Genomic DNA, 20741 nt, shown 5'->3' with positions numbered 1-20741 from the left:
CTATTTGTTGTCCTATTGACCAATTAAGCTTAAGCCCTTCATCTATATATGTTCACTTCTTCGTTCATTTTTTCAATACATAGGCAAAAAAAAAACACTTGAAATTTTCTTAATAATAATATGGAAGTAGTTATGGTTCCTTACCTATTAGCTCTACTATTCCTCCCTCTCTGTTTAATGTTCATCCTCCGTAAACGCGATTCGAGTAGTAAAAGCCTTCCACCAGGAACTTGTGGATGGCCATTGTTAGGAGAAAACGTGGAGTTTGCTCTTTTAGGCCCTCAGAAATTCATCAAAGATAGGATGGAGAAGTACTCGGCCCAAGTGTTTCAAACATCAATCATGGGAGAGAAAATGGCATTCTTCTGTGGTGCACAAGGGAACAAGTTCTTGTTCTCAAGTGAGAACAAACTTGTCACCTCATGGTGGCCACAATCGATGAAGAAGGCGTTGCTTTTCCCTGAATTCGTAGAGAGTTCATTGAAACAAGTATCGGCTTTAAAACGTAGTTTTCTTCATGACATTCTTAAGCCTGAGGCTCTAAAACAATACATTCCACTTATGGATGCAATGGCTCGCCAACATTTACATCAAAATTGGGATTCTAATAGAGTAGTCACAGTTTTCCCTTTATCGAAGAAGTACACATTTGATTTAGCATGTCGATTGTTCATGAGTCTCGTTGATCCTGAAGAAATTAAGAGATTGGCTGATCCTTTTACTCTTGTTACCAATGGGATGTTCTCAATGCCTATTGATTTGCCCGGAACAGCTTATCATCGCGCTATCAAAGGGGGGACGATGGTGAGGGATGAACTTATGAGGATCATAACACAGAGGAGAAAGGAATTGACAGAGAATCAAGAGACATCAGGCAGAGACTTGTTGTCGAAAATGCTACTTGTTACTGATGAAGACGGACAATTCATGAGTGAAATGGAGATTTCAAACAACATAATAGGAATGCTAGTCGCGAGCTTTGAGACTACTAGTAGTGCAGTCACGAGTGTACTAAAGTACCTCGCTGAACTTCCCCACGTTTACGATCAAGTTTACAGAGGTAATTTATAATTCAAATGATAATATATATATATATATATATGTATATTTATAATGATTAAAATCCAAAATGACAGAGCAAATGGCAATTGCAAAGTCAAAAGGAGCAGAGGATTTGTTAACGTGGGAGGACATTGAGAAGATGAAGTATTCATGGAATGCAGCTCGCGAATCACTGAGACTAACGCCACCAGCTCAAGGATCATTTAGGGAAACAATCACTGATTTTACCTATGCTGGTTTCACAATTCCAAAAGGGTGGAAGGTACCAATTTTCATCACATTAACATATACGCGCCTCATTTTACAAAATTAAACATGTGATTGTATTGTCTACAGACGTTTTGGTCAGTTCACTCGACACATAAGAATCCAAAGTACTTTTCTGATCCAGAAAAGTTCGATCCTTCAAGATTCGAAGGAAGTGGTCCTGCACCTTTTACATTTGTACCATTCGGAGGAGGACCGCGTATGTGCCCTGGAAAAGAGTATGCTAGATTGGAAGTGCTAGTGTTTATGCACAATGTAGTGAAAAGGTTTAAGCTTGAAAAGGAGATTCCTGATGAGAAGATTGTGTTCCATGCTTCTCCTGTTCCAGTTTATGGCCTACCTGTTCGCCTTCTGCCTCATGGAAATTAACTTGATCATCATACTGTTGTTCTTTTCATTTGGTTTGGTAAATCATCATCTCTAATATAGACCTGAAAAATAATTGTGATGTAGTATGTCAATAACTTGTATTATCAATTTATGGAAATGCAGTATATGTTATACTCTACAATTAGTTTGTGTTTACTAGTAAAGTAGTTCTGTTTCCAAGGGGAAAGATACCTAAATTTCACTAGATTAGGACTTAATTACTTAGATTTCACCATTCTAGTTTGTAATATTATGTATATTATCGGATTTTGGTGCGCCTGGATACGTCAAACACGTCGAGAAATATGTATATCGAAATACATGGGGTCAAAATTAAGTGTAATTTGCTCTAGATACACTGTATCCAAGTGGACTCGCATGTATTTGAGATACATATAACCAATTTCGCTCGTCTCTTCCATCTCGCTCTCTATATACTCTCTATGTATTTCGTATCCTAAATACATGTGGATCACACCAAATATATGTATTTGTGTGTATTTAGTGTGATTGGCATATATTTGAGATACATAACAAATATTGCTTGTCTTTCTCCCTATTTTATCCCGTAGCAAAAATACATTTATTTATGTGTATCTTCCTCAATGTATAATTTGAAACTATTAAATAGTGATAAGATACATAACATTTTTAAGGGTTAAATAAATAATATTGTAGTATATATAATGGTGAAATGTGTCTAATTATTTAATTTTTCCAAATAACTAAGCACATAACATTTAGCTAATAGAAATGTATCCATCAAATAATAAATAATATATCAAACTAGTCACAATTCCTAACTTAATTAATAAAAATATCTACACTTTCAAATAATTATTGAAAATATCAAAATGTCAATATTTTAGAAAGTGATTTGTATTCAAATTTTATTTCTCAAAAAGTACAACTTTGAATCAAATTCTACATCTATTATCCATTTACACTTCTTCATATGCTTTAGTACCATTAAATCTATTTTTCATCTTTCACTTTTCAAATTTTTTTCTCCTTCATCAACTTTAATTTTCACCATCCCCATCATTCACTTTTCTCTTTTTTTTTTCTTTTATCAAAATTTCACCATTATTTTCTCTCATTGTTGAAGAAGAACTAATTATTCAAGTTCGTAACAATTTGTTCAGATCTATCAATTAATTAAAAAATCTCTCAATTGATAAAGGTATTTTTGAATTCATCATTTATTTTGCGAGATTTTGTTTTCAAAATCACACATTATGTTAAATTTTGGATTGTATGTATTGAGGACTTTCCGTCATTTTTTTTAAAATTTTTATGTTAAATTGTTAACATACTCATCAAATATTTATGTATGTCCGATTTTTAGTATTTAAAATAATTTTTGTCGATCTTTATTTATTATTTGTTTTTAGATTTCAAATTTAGTAGAATCTACATTAGCATTTAGGTATTGAGTTGTTTCGATATTTTGAATGTTTTGTAGTTTGTAGTCAAATTTATTTTTACAAAGTGATAATCTAAATACAAACCTGTATTCTGATTATTTAAAATTGTGAATGAATACTAAATTAAAGATAAACTAGTTGGTATAAACATATAATGAGCAAAATAAAATACAAAACTATTTGACCGATGCAATTAGGATGAACACATATAATGAGTACATATATAAACTGTATTTTGGCTATTTATAGTTGAGAATGAATATGAAATCAAAATATAAATACAAAACTTTATGGTATACAGTAGGACGAACACGAAGTCAAATCTAAATACAAACTTTATGGTATACATTAGGGCGAATACAAAATTAAATCTAAATACAAATTATTTGATATACAATGTGATATTGGAAATAAGCAAAATAAAATACATATGTAAGATGGATTAATATATATACCATGAATACATGAGTATTGTATTTTGAATATTGAAAAATTTAAAAGAAGATACATAAACTTCATAACCTTAACATGATAGCCAAATAACTTCATAAAATTTCAGACATTTTTAAAGATAAAATTATAATTTCATAACGTCAAAATGATGCCTTAGTAGAATAAACTGCTTCAAATATGATAATGTATGGTAAATAAATGTATTTAGAAACAAAAAAATTAAGAAAATTGAATATTGAATTTTTAGATTAATAGTGATAGGCGTGTTTTTTAGAAATTGTGAAAGAAGAAGAAAGAGATGAAAGTTGTTATATTTTGATAAAATTGTCAATTAATTTTTTATTTTTGAATTTTTGTAACTGATAAGACTTTTAAGCAATTGTTTTTTTTTAATATTTTTCTCTCTCCTTAATTTCTCCTTTTAATTTTTAACAATTGTTTCTTTTTTGACATTTTTATTAAATATTGAAAGTATTGACAATGAATCAAAATATTGACATTTTAAATTTTTTCAGCCCAGACCTTCTCTGTTTGGCCCAAAACATAGTGATATTATTTCTATTTAGTTATAACAAACTTTGTTATGCTATTCATTATATATATATATATATATATAAAAGGACAGTGGCTATTTCGCTTTGCACATATACAAAAGAAATAAATTTTAGACACAAATATCTGACATACACATATAACATATATATTGTATATTTTTAGATGTTGATTTCTCCATAAAACATATTCTTTACACATAATTCACATAAAGTTAGCATGCATATACCGTTCGAAAACATATACATTGAATCCAGTTGGTACAATGGGTATATCTTTAATGGCAAACTAATAAATCAAACTAATTGCTATAATCACCTTTTAGTTTAATTGTGCCCCGTAGCAAACTGTTTGACAGTCACCTTTCTCCCTCAAACTCTCGCTCGCCACTCTAATCTCGCTCACTACCCTCGCCTTTCTCGCGTATACAAACAGAAACAAATTATATAAAGTGTGTTTCTGTTTGTATAAAGCGAGAGAAAATTGTATATACACATGCAAATACATATGTTTTTGTCCTATACACTTTTAATTATACAAGAAAAATACTCCCCTGCGCAGTTTCTTTTGCGTTTCTCTCTTTCTCGTTTTATACAAATTCAAATTGTATATATAAGTTCTCTCTTTCTCGTTTTATACAATTCGATTTAAAATTGTATATTCTCTGCCCAAGTCTCTTTTGCCTTTCTCTCTTTCTCTTTTTATACAAAATTCAAATTGTATATAATCGTTCTATACACTTGTAATTATACAATTCGTTTTATACACTTCGTTTATACAATTCTCCGCCCAAGTCTTTTTCTCTTTCTCGTTCTCATTTTATACAATTCCCTTCAATTGTATATGTATAGCAAATTATACATTCTATATGTTTGTTATGGAGTGTAATTATGCAAACTTTGCTACAACATACAAATATGAATTTTATGTTTGCTATATGTGAAAGTTGCCCATCTTTATATACATACGTAGTTACATACATATTCGAATATTTATTTGACAAATAGACCCCTAATTGAAAGAACAATATTCAAGAAAAAACATTTTAATTTAACCATAAGAAAAAACTCTCTTTGATCAGTAGATATACATAATAACATCAATTCACAGTTAACATCATAAAACAAGTTAAATGAAAGATGAACAATTGAATTCTAATAATGAGGCCACATATGCCTTGCAGCAGCCTTTTTCTTTCCCACATTTTTTCCTTAAAATTCTTTACTAGAAACCAAAAAAAAATAAAAATCTAATATTCATAATAAGATTTTCATAATATATACTTTCTTCTTCTTGGAAACTATAAATCTGGGAAGCACTCAAGCAAATGGCTTATATGAGAAGGTGGTTCAATCAATGTGTCAAAGTTCTTCCAATCACCGTTAAATTGGTTATTATTAATCCCATTACTATGCTTCTCTTCGTCGCCACGATCATCTTCATTGTTGTAATTGACTGTGTAACTCTGTTCACCGAGGCTTATATTGTCTTTCGTACAAAAACTTGTTGAAATAGTAGGGCTATCAAGTTGTGGGAGCTCATGAACTAGTACTTGATTCTCAAAGAAATTTTGGGTTGATGAATTATTAATCATCATATTTTGATAATCATGATGATTATGAGATGGATTAAATGTGAATTGAGGGAAATTTGTTGTTTGGTTGAATACATTAATATTATTGAGAGGTTGCATTGGAGTAGTTGTGATTCCTAAATTAGGTCTATAATTAGTGGTGTTTGCTCCTCTAATATAATAAGCATTTTGCCATGCATCCAAATTTGGTTGCTTGTTTGGACTTGGCTTCTTAAATGCCCTACATACCACCCATCCTTCTTCCTGTAAAAAAAGAAATTGTAATTGAGTTTTAACATTTTATACACTCATATTGTGAAAGAAATTATGTTATATCAATTAGTGATGAAGTCAGAATTTGAAGGCTATGAGTTTGTAATCAATCTAATTGTTTTAAATTAATAATTTATACGTATTTAGACCAAAATTATTGAATTTAGCTACATATGAACATTGATCTCTAGCACGCTTTTGATATCATGTCGCTTAATTAAAAGTACTATAGCTAGTAGTTTTTCATAATAAGTGAAATTAATAACCTGAAAGTAGTGAAATTCGATGTGCTATAACATTTAAATTGTACCCTAATAGTGTGAATTTTTTATTTTTTTTTACATTTTACATAAGTAAAAGTCATTTCAATTGTGATTTGCTAGCTAATTAAAGGGGTGGAGTAGTAATGATAATACTAAGCTAGTTTTGTTTGATTTTTCCTAAGTTAAGAACCCATTAGTGGAGTTATCTACTTGTTTAATTCCCACTACAATTGACTTCTTCTTGTCCTTTTTTTAATTAATTCAAAAAGTATGGTAAAGTTACATAATTGCAATTTGCATCACTTCTTTCATTGCACTCAAAGACATGAATGAACCTTTAAAGAAAAAGTGGACACTAAGCACTTCATTGTGTAAACAATTAGTAGAACTTAAAACTCTTTTATAAACAATATATAAGTATATATATGTGCTAATAGTGTATGTGTATCTATAACTTTTTTGAATACAAAACTAGTGTTGTTTAACCTATTAGCAAGCTATTATTTTTATTAATTAAGTTACCAATTACTATTCATTGACCATTAAAAAAATTATCAGGTCTATCATATTTTTGATGGATAGAGTTATCTGATATCTATATAGCTAGTGAGTATTACGTAAAATTAATCGAGGTATACACAAAACTGACCTGAGGAGGAGCATGTTCAGATGATTGGAGCCTGTATTCATGCATTATCCAATCAGATTTTCTTCCATTAGGAGCTCTTCCTTTATAGAAAACTAAGGTTTTCCTCATCCCTATTATTTTCTCTTTTGATAAAACAGCTTTGTCTCTTCCTGTTGCCTTCCAAAATCCAGCTGCTGTGGCTCTATTTGTCCTTGTTCCTGTTGGATATTTCCTATCCTTATGGCTGAAAAAATACCACTCATTTTGTTCTTCATATCCAAGTTTACATCTATCTGTACAGAGTAACAATGTTAGAAATCATGATAAAGAATATGTTTTGTTGAAATACTATCACACAGTGTGTGTCAGATATTCCAAAAAGTAGTGTAGTGTAACAATATTTTTAAAGAGTCGAGAACGATATAGGTTAACTGTACCTTGGATGTCCCATGGCTCAATTCTATAAAGATCAATATCAGTGATGACATCAAGATCAATCTTGAGGGAATTAATCTTTCTCTTGAGATAATATCCAACAAGTTCTTCTTCTGTTGGATGAAATCTAAAACCTGGAGGTACACATGAGTCCATCTCCATTCTTGATTTTATTGATCAACTTTATATTAATTCTACACACAAATATAAAATAAAAGAGTTAATAATTAGAAGACTGGAGAAAAAATGTGAGTACTTGTCAAGGCTAGTTACTATAAATTATGTTGGATAATATTTTCTTATGCTAGTTCCTTTATATCATAAAGCAACTTTTATAATAATAATAATAATAATAATAATAATAATAATAATAATAAATGACTTAATCCTCTCATCAATAGTGTGAAGCTGAATATATTGCAATTTGCACAAAAGAGTGAATGTTACACCTCTCTTGATTTCTCATCATTCACATCCATTCGTGAGCACAAGTCTCATCATCAAGAGGCATAGTGGGGTTAGGGACATTATTTATATATATATAAACATACAAGTAAAATCTAGGAAGGGTATGATGTACGCAGATCTTACACTATAATTTAAATGAAGAGTACTACATAATAATAATATCTACTTCTTTCGTTTGAAAAAAATAGTCTAGTTTGACTTGAAACAAAGTTTAAGAAAAAAAAACTTTTTAATCTTGTGATCTTAAATTAAAATTATGTGAAATGTACTAAAATATTTTTTAATATTATAGTCTTAAACATACAACGTAAAAAGTAAAAAGACTAAAAAAGAAACTGAGCCGAAAAATATTTTTCTTCCTTTGAATTTTGGTTGGTAATTTCCAATAAGTGCATATATACCAATATATAGTGATATCAATAAAACATGAGAATCCATAAGAAATAATGATCAATATGACAATGACCTAATTAGTTGCATGCATAGTATAATTGTAGTTTGTATGATCTAACAGGAAAACAGCCGAAAACGTTGACTTTGTGTTAACTAATTTACATTCCAACATAAATATATGTATAAGAAAAAAAATATGAAATGATTTCTTTGAGTGCATTCCACTCAATAACACATGATCCCTTCAGAAAATATAACTTTTTACTTTCACACACACACAACCATATGCATCAAATTCAATTCCACTTTCACTTCATAACCTAATTGGAGTTATAACATTCAAAAAAAAAAATCAATCAATTGCCTTTTTTCTCAACCCCTAATAAAGAAAAAAAAATCCAAACTGAATTCAAAATTCAAAATTTATGAATTTTATCGTTTATAATAGTACATACATATTCAAAATTACTGAGTTATGCTAATTCGTACTTTTCATTACTAGCTAACACATGAAATACACATATTCATGTGCATCAAGAAAAGAACTAAAGATGAAAGATATATACTAACCAGAGATTCAACCTTTGCTATAGCTGATCAAAAAGAGCAAAAGAATGGGAGAAAATTAAATTTAATTGTTGAAAGAGTGAGTGAATATGGGAATAGGAGAAAATATTAAAGGAGAGGGCTCTATTAGAAATCAGTTGATAAATGAGGTGTTGGTTGAAATGTTGTTGTTGAGAAAGATATACAAATATATAGAGAGAGACTCTAGCTAACTAGTAGTATGTGATAAGCAGGTTACACACACAAAAAAAAAAAAAAAAAAGAAATGAAATTTATGATTGTGACAGAATTTTTTCAACATAATTTGGTCATAAAGGAAAAGTAAAAGCTTATTTTAAGAGCTATGCATATATTTTGTGAAAAAAATTTATTATTCACGCAATCAATTTACTTGCATACAAGTTATAATTATTTTTTAAATATAACAACAAGAAGGCAACATCGAATATTTAGTTCATAATGAATGACGTGTATACAAATTTTATTATTTTTACTTGTAAAGATAGAGAGTTGATTGTTTTTTATGAACCCTAGGCTCAAATAGAACACAATATAATCAAATATGAAAAGAAAATATAAAGAAGAAGAAGTCGTGTCGAGTCAAAAATTATAGAAAAAAGATTGAACAATACTAATAACATTTAATATGATAATCAGAGCTAGCAACAGAAGCAACACGTAATACTCTCTCCATTTCAATTTAATTATCTCGTTTTAACTTGACATAAAATTTAAAAGAATAAAAAAAACTTCTGAATATTACAATATTAAATTAAAAATGCATAGAATATAAAATTCATAGTCATGTTGAAAAATTGAACTTAAAAAGTTGCTAAACGAAAGGAGTAATAAAATTGAAGACTAATTAAGATTTAAGATAGTAGGGGAATTATAATATTAAAAATGGGAAACAAGACAACATTCGATTACCTACAACTTTATATCTTAATTATTGATTTTCATATCCTCCTATCTAGAACCATATACTCAAACAAAACTGTAAGTGTGGCAAAGCATGTCTAATCACTTTTTTTTTTTACACTTTTTCGGCCTATCTCTATTTCTCCTTGTTCCACAATTTCACCGCTCTCTAATTTAGATAAAAAGCGATATAATTAACATATTATAATAAATTAAACAATTTAATTGTGTAAAATAAAATAACACTAAAAAGGGTATATAACTTATATATATTTTTTGATGTATGAGTTTAAATTGTGTGAATTTGTTTTTTTTTTTTTTTTTTGGGGGGGGGTAGTGGGGGGTTATTGTTTGTTGATGATTACGCGTGGGGTTGGCAGATTAGATGAAAGGGTTTATTTGGACGGCGTGACAAAAACAATTCACGCCACCGTTATATTATGCTCTAAGATTTTCCACCATATACTATATATTACTAATATATATTTTATCTCATGTTTAGTTTTTTAAAATTCAAAATTATTTAAATTTAAATTAGTATTTTAAAAAATATATTTTACTGTATTAATAGAGTTATCATTGCTTATAAGAATAATTATAGTGTATATTTATAATAGTTCTTAGTTTGATTTTCGAAAAATAAAACATTGCGACAGAATATGAAAATTTTTTTTTTTAGTGTTTGTTCCTCTTCCCACAATCCCAGGTTTTGTGGTCTGTTTGGTGCGCCGCCTTGGACAATTGGCACACCTGGAATCCACGTGGATGTCCATGCTGTCAACTCATGAAATTAAACTCATCACAGTTTGTAAATTTATGGTTGAAATTAATTTGTAGCCCATAATTTTATTTTAATTTTTTAACGCTGATTTTTTTAAAAAAAAAAAAAAGCCAGCTGCTCGTAATGTGTAGGAAAATTCCTTAGTAATAATTTATCTTGACAAACATGTCGAGAGATCTATTAAATAAATATTAACTATATATTGGAATTCAATAAATTAAATAGATTTTCATGAAATTTAAATAATTTAAATTATAAATTGATTGATAAAATTTTTCGAAGACAAATCTCATCGACGCCTTTAATTAAGTATGTAAGCAACAAGTAAGCTCCATCAAATTACACGCTTGCTTGCTAGTTACTATATATAACATTTCTTACCACAAATAGAAAAGGATTCATTCCACAAAATAAATAAATAAAAAGTTTCTATTTTATGTATAAATTATACTCTAATAAAATCATCATCGAAGCCAAAAAATGACATACAAGAGTGAGAAAACACAGAAACAAGAGTCACTTTTTAGCACTTTTTTTTACTTATTTTTATTTTTCAAGATTTAAGTTTGTGGTTGACACATATTTCTCAATTAAAAAGTCACTTTTTTTCTAATCCTATTTTCACGGGTACCCTTTAGTTCGTAGGTCTTGAGTACAGTAAAAGAGAAGATCTCAAAAAATGGCATTTTTTAAGATCAATTGAATTTTAGGCCATAAATATAAAAAAATCAAGAAAAAATAATTAGAAAAAAATTGTAAACCAAGCATAGGAAGCAAAACAAAATCTAAGGAAACACATTAATATATATTCTAGATGGACTCTTGCCTTCTGTTCAAGGTTATAACTTGTAGTGGAGGAGGATTTATGCTTAGGTCTTGTATTATATTCTATTTTAATTTTAATCAGTGAACTATTTTATATGTATCTCGATTAATTTTATATGTATTTATTACCTTCCATCAATAGAAATACAGAATTTATGATAATTCTAATCCACCAAGCAAACTAAAGGCGTGTTTGGAATTTCTCGAGAGAATGAAGAATGCACTATTATTATAAAAATGTAGATCTAAAATATAAATATAATCAATTTCTGATAATTCTATTTATCAAACAGAAGCATATTAGGATTTCAAGAGGAAGATGAGTGCACTATATTACGAAAAAATAGATCTAAGATATAAACTTGATCAATTTGATATTTAGATTATTATGATTAAAAATTATGCATAATCTCAAAAGTAAAGCGTAAATCACATAATTCCAAATGATCTTTTTAAATATTTCTTTATTATTAAGGCTTGGACGGATGAAAAATTCACCTAATATATATTAAGGGTAAAATATTAGATAATTGGTTAACTGTATTTTAAGCACTAAGTGAGAAAATGACAAGGTGCCGCTTTTTCCTAAACGTCTTAATCAACAATGGATAATATTATATATGGGTCGGTTAGCCACTTCTCCTTAATAATTAGCTTTCACTTCAATTAACTCTCACTTTAATGTGAGGAACTAATAAATGTTAAAATGTCTTTCATTTATTTTATTTATTTATTTATTTAAAGAAAAAACTAAAATCAATTATAATTTACAAGCTTCATGCATCCATTAAAATGGCTGAGAAGAAACTCTACGCCTAGTTATAAAGAAAAATTGTGATAGAGTTATATTTAATTAAATTTTGAATTTGAATTTCTCTAGTGAGGAGTCACCTTTCTACGAAAATATTTTTGGATTTATGATACAAATCGTATTTAATTGAACTTTAATATGAGTATTAAATATTGAAAGAAAAAATAATGCATTACACTTAGTTAAAAGGCATGCATTTATCTTGATAGTATTGTCTTTAAAACAGTAATGTATTTGTGGTATTCCATCCCCTCTAATTTTAACATAGATACTTCGTTTATTCATTTTTACTTGTTCAATATATTATCAATGAATTTTTATTTTATTTGTCATGTTTATTATATTTAAGAACGAAACCTCCATGGAGAATCTGGTAATTTCTAGTAAGTACTCTCTTTATTTACTTTATTTGTTATATTTGAATTTTTTTAATAAGTTACAAGTCTTTTTAATTAATTTAATTTTAAAATATAATTTAAAATATTATCAAAAATTCATGTAATTTAACTTTAAAAATAAAACTAGATATACACAAATGAACTGAACGATTAAATCATGACACCATTCACTGAATTTGGTGAACGATAAAATCTGAATTTTTATTGGATAATTTAATGTAACTACCTTAACAATATAAAAACATAAAAAATAAAAAGAATGTTCCAATAGTATAGTATATTAATTTATTTATTTTTAAATTAGTATAGCTAAACCGAAAGAGACAAAAAGAATGGACCCAAGTCTCCTACCAATGGATGTTAAGTACTATCTGAGATTATCATTGCAATCTAATATCATCTACCCACCTCTCCACATCTTATTCTTCTTTTACTTTTTATAGAGTTTAATTTATTTAAATTTAAATTTGAATAAAATTTTATCTAGAGAAAAGCTTTTTATTAAAGATTTTTTTATCATAAATTTTGTATTTGAGACTTTTAATTAAGAGAAATGCAATCACATCTATTGTACGTGTATCTTTTTATTTCTTTTTAGCATTTTATAATATAATTATAATAATATTTCTTTTCCAACAAACTACAAATCAACTACCTTAATTTTCTCTTAGTTAGATTTTGATTAGTTCGAGTATGGTGGATTAATATTTATCATGTCATCTTGAAAAGGACACATAAATTAGTGGCAAAAATATAGAGTCACCATCATGGTTAGTATATATAACGACAGACAAATTAAATCTAATTAACAACTCATAAATTATTTAAATAACTTTTCCTTTTCTTTTCGTTAAAACTTTTTTTATTCCATATATATAGTGGAAAAAATTATATGAATTATGATATCTTCACTTTTTACATTGAGGAACTTATGATTCGAACATATTTATGACAAAAAAAATATATAGATATGAATTGTACTAATTACCCTTGATATACAGAAGTCAAATTCATCAGCCTGATCATAATGACCAATAATTTTTTCATCTTAAATAATGACTAAATATCAAACCACTAGAAGACCATGGTTTAATTTTTTAATAACGTAGGAAAAAAATTTAATTATTTAAATTTAAAGCCACTTCATCATTGTTAATATCATTTTTAGGCCATTATTTAAATTTTAGCTATTCTTTTAAAATGGTCGTAAATACAACCCTTGGAACCGTCTATTGTCAATCTAACGAATAAAATTTTAAGATCATAATCTAATATTTTGGCTAAAGATATAAATTTGTCCAAAAATAGTCTTTTAAGCATTGGTTTAAAATATTTCGAGGGTTATATTTAAAACATAATACATAAATATGTTATTTAACTTAACTTTAGCTGACATATGTACCTTCCGACTCTGGACGTGCATAAGTAGATACTTAACTTATATAAAATTGAACAAGTAGACACACATCTTACGTGACATAAAACACGTAGGACACCACGTAAGACATAAAATTATCATGTAATATGCCACATGAAGGAATGTTTTTATTTATTTAATATTATTTAAATTTAAATATCTATATATACAAATCCAAAATTAAAAAACGTAGATTCCAACTACATTTATACCTTATTATATATATAAATGGAGTATGCATGGATTTCAACTTTCAAGAATGTAAGGCGAGACATAATAATGTTGTAGAAAAGCTTCTAGAGCAAAGAGAGAAGGTTAAAAATATAATTATTAGTAGAATGATTTCAAAATCAGAAATTAATATAATATGGTTTATATTTTCTACCAAAAATAGGCTAAATTTTAAATGGGAAAAAACACAGACTGGCTAAAAAACATGTCCCACATAATTATGTTTAATTTTCCTGAAATCCATGGTAATGTTCAAACCTTAAAACGTAAATATCTAAATGTTGTCCCACAATAGATATTATTGGTTGAATATCTCCCTCACAATGTGGGCCTTTCTATTTATAGTTAATTTACTTGTTTAATTTCTTAAACAATCTACATTAATTTAATTTTAATGACTCTTTACTTGTTTGAAAGGTTCATAAGAAGGTGACATATTTTTTAGTCAAGTAGATGCTTCTAGTCTTGGCTAATTAACATTGATTACAAATATAAAATATTATATTATTGTTTAATTTTATCTAATAAATATTTGGTTCGAAATGAATCGAGTGAAAATGAGGTAAATAATAGGTTTGAGCTCCGAGCAGTCCAACGCTTACCAATTTTAGCATTGACTTCTTATATATAACTTGTTTGATTATAAATTAAAGGGAAAATTGTATATAATGGTAAACTAATAAATTAAATTAATTGTTATAACCATCCTTTGATTTAATTGTGCCCTGTAGCAGACTGTTTGTCAGTTACCTCTCTCCCTCAAACTCTCGCTCGCCACTCTCCTCTCTTGCTCCATCTCTCGCTCGCTTCCTCTCCTCTCTTGCTCCATCTCTCGCTCGCTTCCTCTCACTTTTATACAAATACAAGTGTATAAAATCTGTTTCTATTTGTATAAAGTGAGAGGAAATTGTATAATTACATATATTTTTGTTCTTCTCTCTCTCCTCTCTCAGATCTCGCTCACCACTCTCCCTAATTTCGCTCGTCTCTCTCGCTTATTCAAACAGAAACGAAATGTATAAATTGTGTTTCTGTTTGTATAAATCGAGAGAAAATTGTATATACACATGCAAATACATACATTTTCGTCCTATACACTTGTAATTATACAATAAAAATACTCATCTATCAGTTTCTTTTTCTTTCTCTCTTTTTCGTTTTATACAAATTCAAATTGTATATAATTTCTCTCTTTCTCGTTTTATACAATTCGATTCAATCGTATATTCTCTGCCCAAGTCTCTTTTGCCTTTCTCTCTGTCTCTTTTTATACAAATTCAAATTGTGTATAATCGTTCTATACACTTGTTATTATACAATCCGTTTTATACAATTCTCCGCCCAAGTCTCTTTCTCTTTCTCGTTCTCATTTTATACAATTCGCTTCAGTTGTATATGTATAGCGAATTATACATTTATATGTTTGCTATGGAGTGCAATTATGCAAATTTTGCTATATCATATTATCAATTTTATATTTACTATATATGAAAATTGCCCTAAAATAAATCAGACATAAATAAATTTATTTTTCAGTATATCAAAAGATAAAGTAATTAATATTTAAAAAAGAACTCATAGTTAATTATATATAGTCCACCTTTCAAATCGATCGAACTTGAAAGAGTCAAAATAAACTACATCGATAAAGAATGATTAAACAATTAAACATGACAAAATTGAGTGAATTTTATCAAGGCTTAATTTACAGCATATTCACAAATCACAATATAATGACATGACTTGGTCGTAATTTTGATATTATCTAAAATAGAGAATACAGTATGTGTTTTGTAATTTTTTTTATTTTTTTTTGCTTAATAAATGGCAAAAGAAGGCACAATCATTTATTTGAGCTACTCAAGTTGAAGTGTATTGGTGTGAACTCTTCTCCAGCCGCCAATTTCCAAAATAAAGTGAAAATGCTAATCAAATGCAGATACTATAATTATGGTTAATAATAACAAGATTTTCCAAACATTATTACTCTACTACTACCTTAATTAATTTCGATTCTATTATTACAAAATATTAGAGTATTTACCTGCCATTATTTATCATATCATTGGTCGTTGCTATTTTTATTTTGAAATGACTTTTGTAATTTTTATATTTTTTATGTTTGATATATTGTAAGTGAGTTGAAAATCTATTATAAACAATCTTTATATCATCTCTAAGATATATAGAAATAAAGTTATATACACGCTACTTTCCGAAAACAAGAAAGTAATACCTTATATAGTCAGATTTTTCACTAACAATATTTATTACAATATCCAAATTTTTTCTAAATCAATTTATATGTTCTTTGTAGTATCTTTTCGTTATAGCAGTTAAAAAATATTGAAATAAACAATACCATTGTTAGAATATATTTCTTATGATCCTGTTGTGCATACTGATTTTTGCACATCTCAATTAATTTCACAAGATATTTGTCATTTTCATCAACTAAAAGTGTCATATAACTCTGTCTATCAACGTTATTCGAAAACTTGACTGTACCAAACAGGTAACTAACCCCTTTTTTTTCCAATTATAGCTAGTTTTATCTTTCTTGGGGTGGGGGATTGGTTTGGCCAATGATTGTTCTACAAGTAATAGTGTAAACTAAGCAAGTGGGGCGGTTGGTGGGCCTGTGGAGTTTTTTGCTGCCTTCCCCAACAAAACTAACCTAAATTTTCAACTCTTTCATCATATATATGATGACATACCAAATTACAAATCTAGCTAGCTATTACTATACATTTAAAATTAAAAATATATATATAAAAAAAGACTATATATATACCCTACCTCCACAAAAAGAAATGCACTGGATATTGAAAGGGTTCTAGTTTATATTGAGTAAGAAAATTAATACTCCTTCTGGTCTAATTTATATAGACACATTTTAATTTTTTTATATGTCTTTTAAATATTTTAAATTTATTATTGTGATTTGTAATACTGTTTACGTCGTTTATAAATGTAGGACAAAGGAGTGAGTATTTACAACTTATATATGGAGTCAATTAGAGTGACAAACTTATTAGGTGAAGAGGTTTTGTGTTATGTTAGATTATAGTGAAACTAACGAAAAGTAATTATATGTTTTTAACTTAACATGAGAAAGCTAACAATGATAAGTAACTTGTTATCCAACCTTTTTGAGAAAAAAATGTCCAAATTTACCTCTTCATAATTATTTAAAATTACATTCAGTTTGAAGCTTTATTAGGAAATAACGCCTTTTTCTTACCGTAGAAATAATTAATTAGTAATATAGATTTTCTTCTTTTATAAAAACTAATGGTGGATTAAGTTGCTAGTTTCAAATACTCCGAAGTAGACACTTTTCCAATTTATTTTAAAAAATTCTTATCGAAGTTTTCAACCATAGTTAAATTTTGACGAATGGAGTTATTCGAAATTCGCGTTAGTGAAAAGTTGCTACCGGAATTAGATTAAGGCAAACTGAATTGAGTACCATGATTAATTTTATTTTATTTTTAAAAAAAACTACACAAATTATTCGTTGACTTGGATTCAACTCATATTTATGTTCTCCAACTTTGTGTGTACACAAGTATACACTTAAAGTTATTTAAAATTGAACAAATAGACAAATGCGTATACGTGACATAACACATACAGGACACAAGCTGTCATGTATCACTCCACGTTAAATGAATGTTACTATTTGTTCAACTTTACACAAATTTAAAAGTGTTAAAATGCGTTAATATCAGTTAAGATCAAGTTTAAATGCCGGATTACGTATCACTTAACACAAGTTGGAGCTAGACATGCATAATGTGATTGAAGTCGGGGGGGGGGGGGGGGGGAGGCAACTAAACTTGAAAAAGACTTAACAAGGTCCTAGAGAAAGGAGGGTGGGGGGTTGGGGGGTGGGTTAGGTTATATTTTAAGTAGGGTTGAGATTGACAAGGACATGTCTCCCCACATAAGCCATGTTTTATACTTTTTAACATTTAATTACTAAAATAATATAACTCCTATATACACTTTGATGATTACTTTCCAAGTCTAGTTCCATTTTGTCTCTTTCTTGTTCCTTTTATTTTTTATGTATATTTGTTTGAGACAACTCAGGACATTTGTTGTTCTTATGAGGCTGTCAAAATGTTTGGACCAGCAATAAAATACCATTCCCCATGCCATTTGTATATCATGTATATCCTTTTTCCATTTTTTATTGGTACAATTTGCACTTTATATACTTTCTACTTTTTTTTAATTCTTTCTCTTGTATTTCAACTTCCTTTTTTCCTCTCTTTTTGTAATTATATGTTATTAGCTGTTGCTTGTGTTGAAAGCTGGAAGAAGACATGTTATGATCATCTCAGACGAAAAGTACTATTCATATATATATATATATATATATATATATATGATTGATTAAAATTTCTCATTCAATTAGTTTTGTACTTTTCTATATGGTGTAGTAATATATAAGTTCCTAGATTAGAAGAAGATTTGGTATTCTTTTTAGACTCAACTAACTTACGAGAGCGATATGTGAGATTTGGGGAGGATGGTGCGTATATAACTTTATCTTGTGAAGGCAGGGAGATTGCTTTTGATAGGTCATCGACTCAAGTAAAACGTATACCTAACAAACTTAAAATCAAAATATATCGCTTTAAGTATGCTATGGTATGTCATAAAGAAACATTAAAATCATCAATGCATATAGTCTAGTTGTATCAGTGAAAATTTTCTATGTAATATAGTGTTAGTTCAATTCTCATTCCTTATCTAGATGTAATATAAATATTTTTTTTAAGACATAATAGGAACACCATAAGTTGGGGAAAAAATGATTGTTAATTTGTTTGTCTATGAAATAATTAAAAAAAAAAAAGTAACTTCATTTGTGCTACTAAATAAAAGCTGTCATCCCAATTGACAAATTATCAACTTGGAGCCCAGTCCAACAAAAATTAAAAGCCCAATAATGATAAAATATCACTCGGAGCCCAGTCCAACAAAAACTGAAAGCCCAATATTGACAAAATATCATTTGGAGCCCAGTCCACAAAAGTTGAAAGCCCAATGTAAAACATAGCCCATAGGATAGCAACAGGTTCTTTGGATTATCTTGGAATGAATCTGATTTAATTGTAGGGGAATCCTACAGACCTTTTAGATATACATGAAATATACAATTTCAATACAAACAGTGTATACCTATTGTATATTTGGCTATCAAATGTAGTTAGTTAACCAAATATATAACCTGACCTTTTGAAATGGCCAGCAAATTTATGCTAATGGGGGAGGGGATAATCAGATTATCATACACAAAAATTACTTTCTTGCTTTTTCTGTTGAGTATTATTTTAAGAGTTCTGAGTTTTAAGTTTTACAAAAAACAATATTACAGATACATCAAATATGATACAATTATTTCCATAATAACATTTTCAATGTATCAAACATTTGAAATAATATTCACCAAGACATATCATTTGAAAAAAGCTTTAGTTTAAAAGGTTTTTGTTTTGTTATGCAATACTTGTTTAGAGGCATGACTCGCTAATTTAAAATCATACTGAAAAATTTATTTTGAAGTAATATTCTTTCAAAAATCAACGCAATTTCGAAGCTTGAACTTAAATGGCTCTAAATTTCATCTCATTTAAAGAAAAATGTTGAGACATTTCATAATAGCAAAAAAAAAGAAGTGCTAATACTTTTTCCTTTTTCAATTTTAAAAACAAAAGATAAATCCGTTTGAAATAAATTCTGAAATTTCTTTGATTTAATAATCCTTCTAAATACTTAAAAGATCATTTTAGGTTGATGTGATTTGAGTCAACTCATTTTGTTTAAACATTGATATCTTAATCTCAATTTTATGTGACATAAGTTAACTGGACACAAAATTTTATAAGATTTTTTTAAAAAAAAGTTAATTATAATTTAAAACAAATTTTAGGCATTAGTGTACATAATTATTTCATTAATATTAAAATGTTTTTTAATATGGAATGATAGCTTCTTTATAAGTTGCACCACAAAACAAAGAGTAGTAAATTTCAATTAAGCATAATATGTGTTCTAATGGAAATTTATTTTTTTGAATTTATCTTTTTATCGATTTCGATTTTATAATGTGAAATTTATTAAGTACTAGTACCTTTTTTGCCATCAAATTATCTCCGCAAAAATATAATCCAAGTCAATGGTATCATATTCTTTTTTATATCCTTTTGAAACAAAAAAGGAAAGTGTATAGTCCCTTTTGTTCTATAATTAAACTAATATGATGTTTTATGTTTTTAAGAATTACTCATATACTATAATAATTTCAAAAAGTATTGATATAACAAAATATATACTAATTAAGATTAATTCTTATACTATATAAATTCTAATTTAAATAATATTTAATTTAAAATTTTAATAAAATTAGCCGTATCTAAATAGAACTGTGAAAAAATTGAATCCATCATAAATCAAATTAATTTTTTTAAAATATAAATTTATTGCTATTCGGTCATAAGGTTAGCACTTTTTTTAAATGATTTTCTAAAAAGATAATTTTTGAGTTATCAGTTTGATTTTATTATTTAATATTAGCTATACTGTAATCTGATAATTCATTAAAATTATAAT

The 20741-nt window shown here is 27.8% G+C and overlaps 2 protein-coding genes across 2 annotated transcripts; one reads left to right on the top strand and one right to left on the bottom strand.

Annotated features, from left to right (window-relative positions):
- The first annotated feature begins 36 nt into the window (after positions 1–36).
- Positions 37–1837, top strand: LOC101252500 (beta-amyrin 6-beta-monooxygenase-like). The gene is made up of 3 exons (XM_004242183.5): positions 37–1060; positions 1137–1324; positions 1399–1837. Exons 1-3 carry the CDS (start codon positions 121–123, stop codon positions 1696–1698), a joined length of 1428 nt encoding a protein of 475 aa, XP_004242231.1. The 5' UTR covers positions 37–120; the 3' UTR covers positions 1699–1837.
- Positions 1838–5159: 3322 nt separating this feature from the next.
- On the bottom strand, positions 5160–8913 carry LOC101252786 (NAC domain-containing protein 30-like). Its single transcript, XM_004242184.5, has 4 exons — positions 8734–8913; positions 7305–7496; positions 6889–7160; positions 5160–5967 (listed from the first exon to the last, which is right to left on the bottom strand). Exons 2-4 carry the CDS (start codon positions 7462–7464, stop codon positions 5431–5433), a joined length of 969 nt encoding a protein of 322 aa, XP_004242232.1. The 5' UTR covers positions 7465–7496; positions 8734–8913; the 3' UTR covers positions 5160–5430.
- Positions 8914–20741: the final 11828 nt, after the last annotated feature.

The sequence above is a fragment of the Solanum lycopersicum genome, chromosome 6 (genome assembly GCF_036512215.1).
Source record: "Solanum lycopersicum chromosome 6, SLM_r2.1".
NCBI lineage: Eukaryota > Viridiplantae > Streptophyta > Magnoliopsida > Solanales > Solanaceae > Solanum > Solanum lycopersicum.
Note: the sequence above shows the minus strand (reverse complement) of the source record. Positions and strands in the feature narration are given on the sequence as shown.

Coding starts and splice junctions, on each gene's coding strand:
- LOC101252786 (XM_004242184.5), bottom strand. CDS start 7,464: ATGGAGATGGACTCATGTGTACCTCCAGGTTTTAGATTTCATCCAACA. Junction 7,161..7,304: donor TGAGCCATGGGACATCCAAG/GTACAGTTAACC, acceptor TACTCTGTACAG/ATAGATGTAAACTTGGATAT. Junction 5,968..6,888: donor CTGAACATGCTCCTCCTCAG/GTCAGTTTTGTG, acceptor CTTTTTTTACAG/GAAGAAGGATGGGTGGTATG.
- LOC101252500 (XM_004242183.5), top strand. CDS start 121: ATGGAAGTAGTTATGGTTCCTTACCTATTAGCTCTACTATTCCTCCCT. Junction 1,061..1,136: donor TTACGATCAAGTTTACAGAG/GTAATTTATAAT, acceptor CCAAAATGACAG/AGCAAATGGCAATTGCAAAG. Junction 1,325..1,398: donor CAATTCCAAAAGGGTGGAAG/GTACCAATTTTC, acceptor TATTGTCTACAG/ACGTTTTGGTCAGTTCACTC.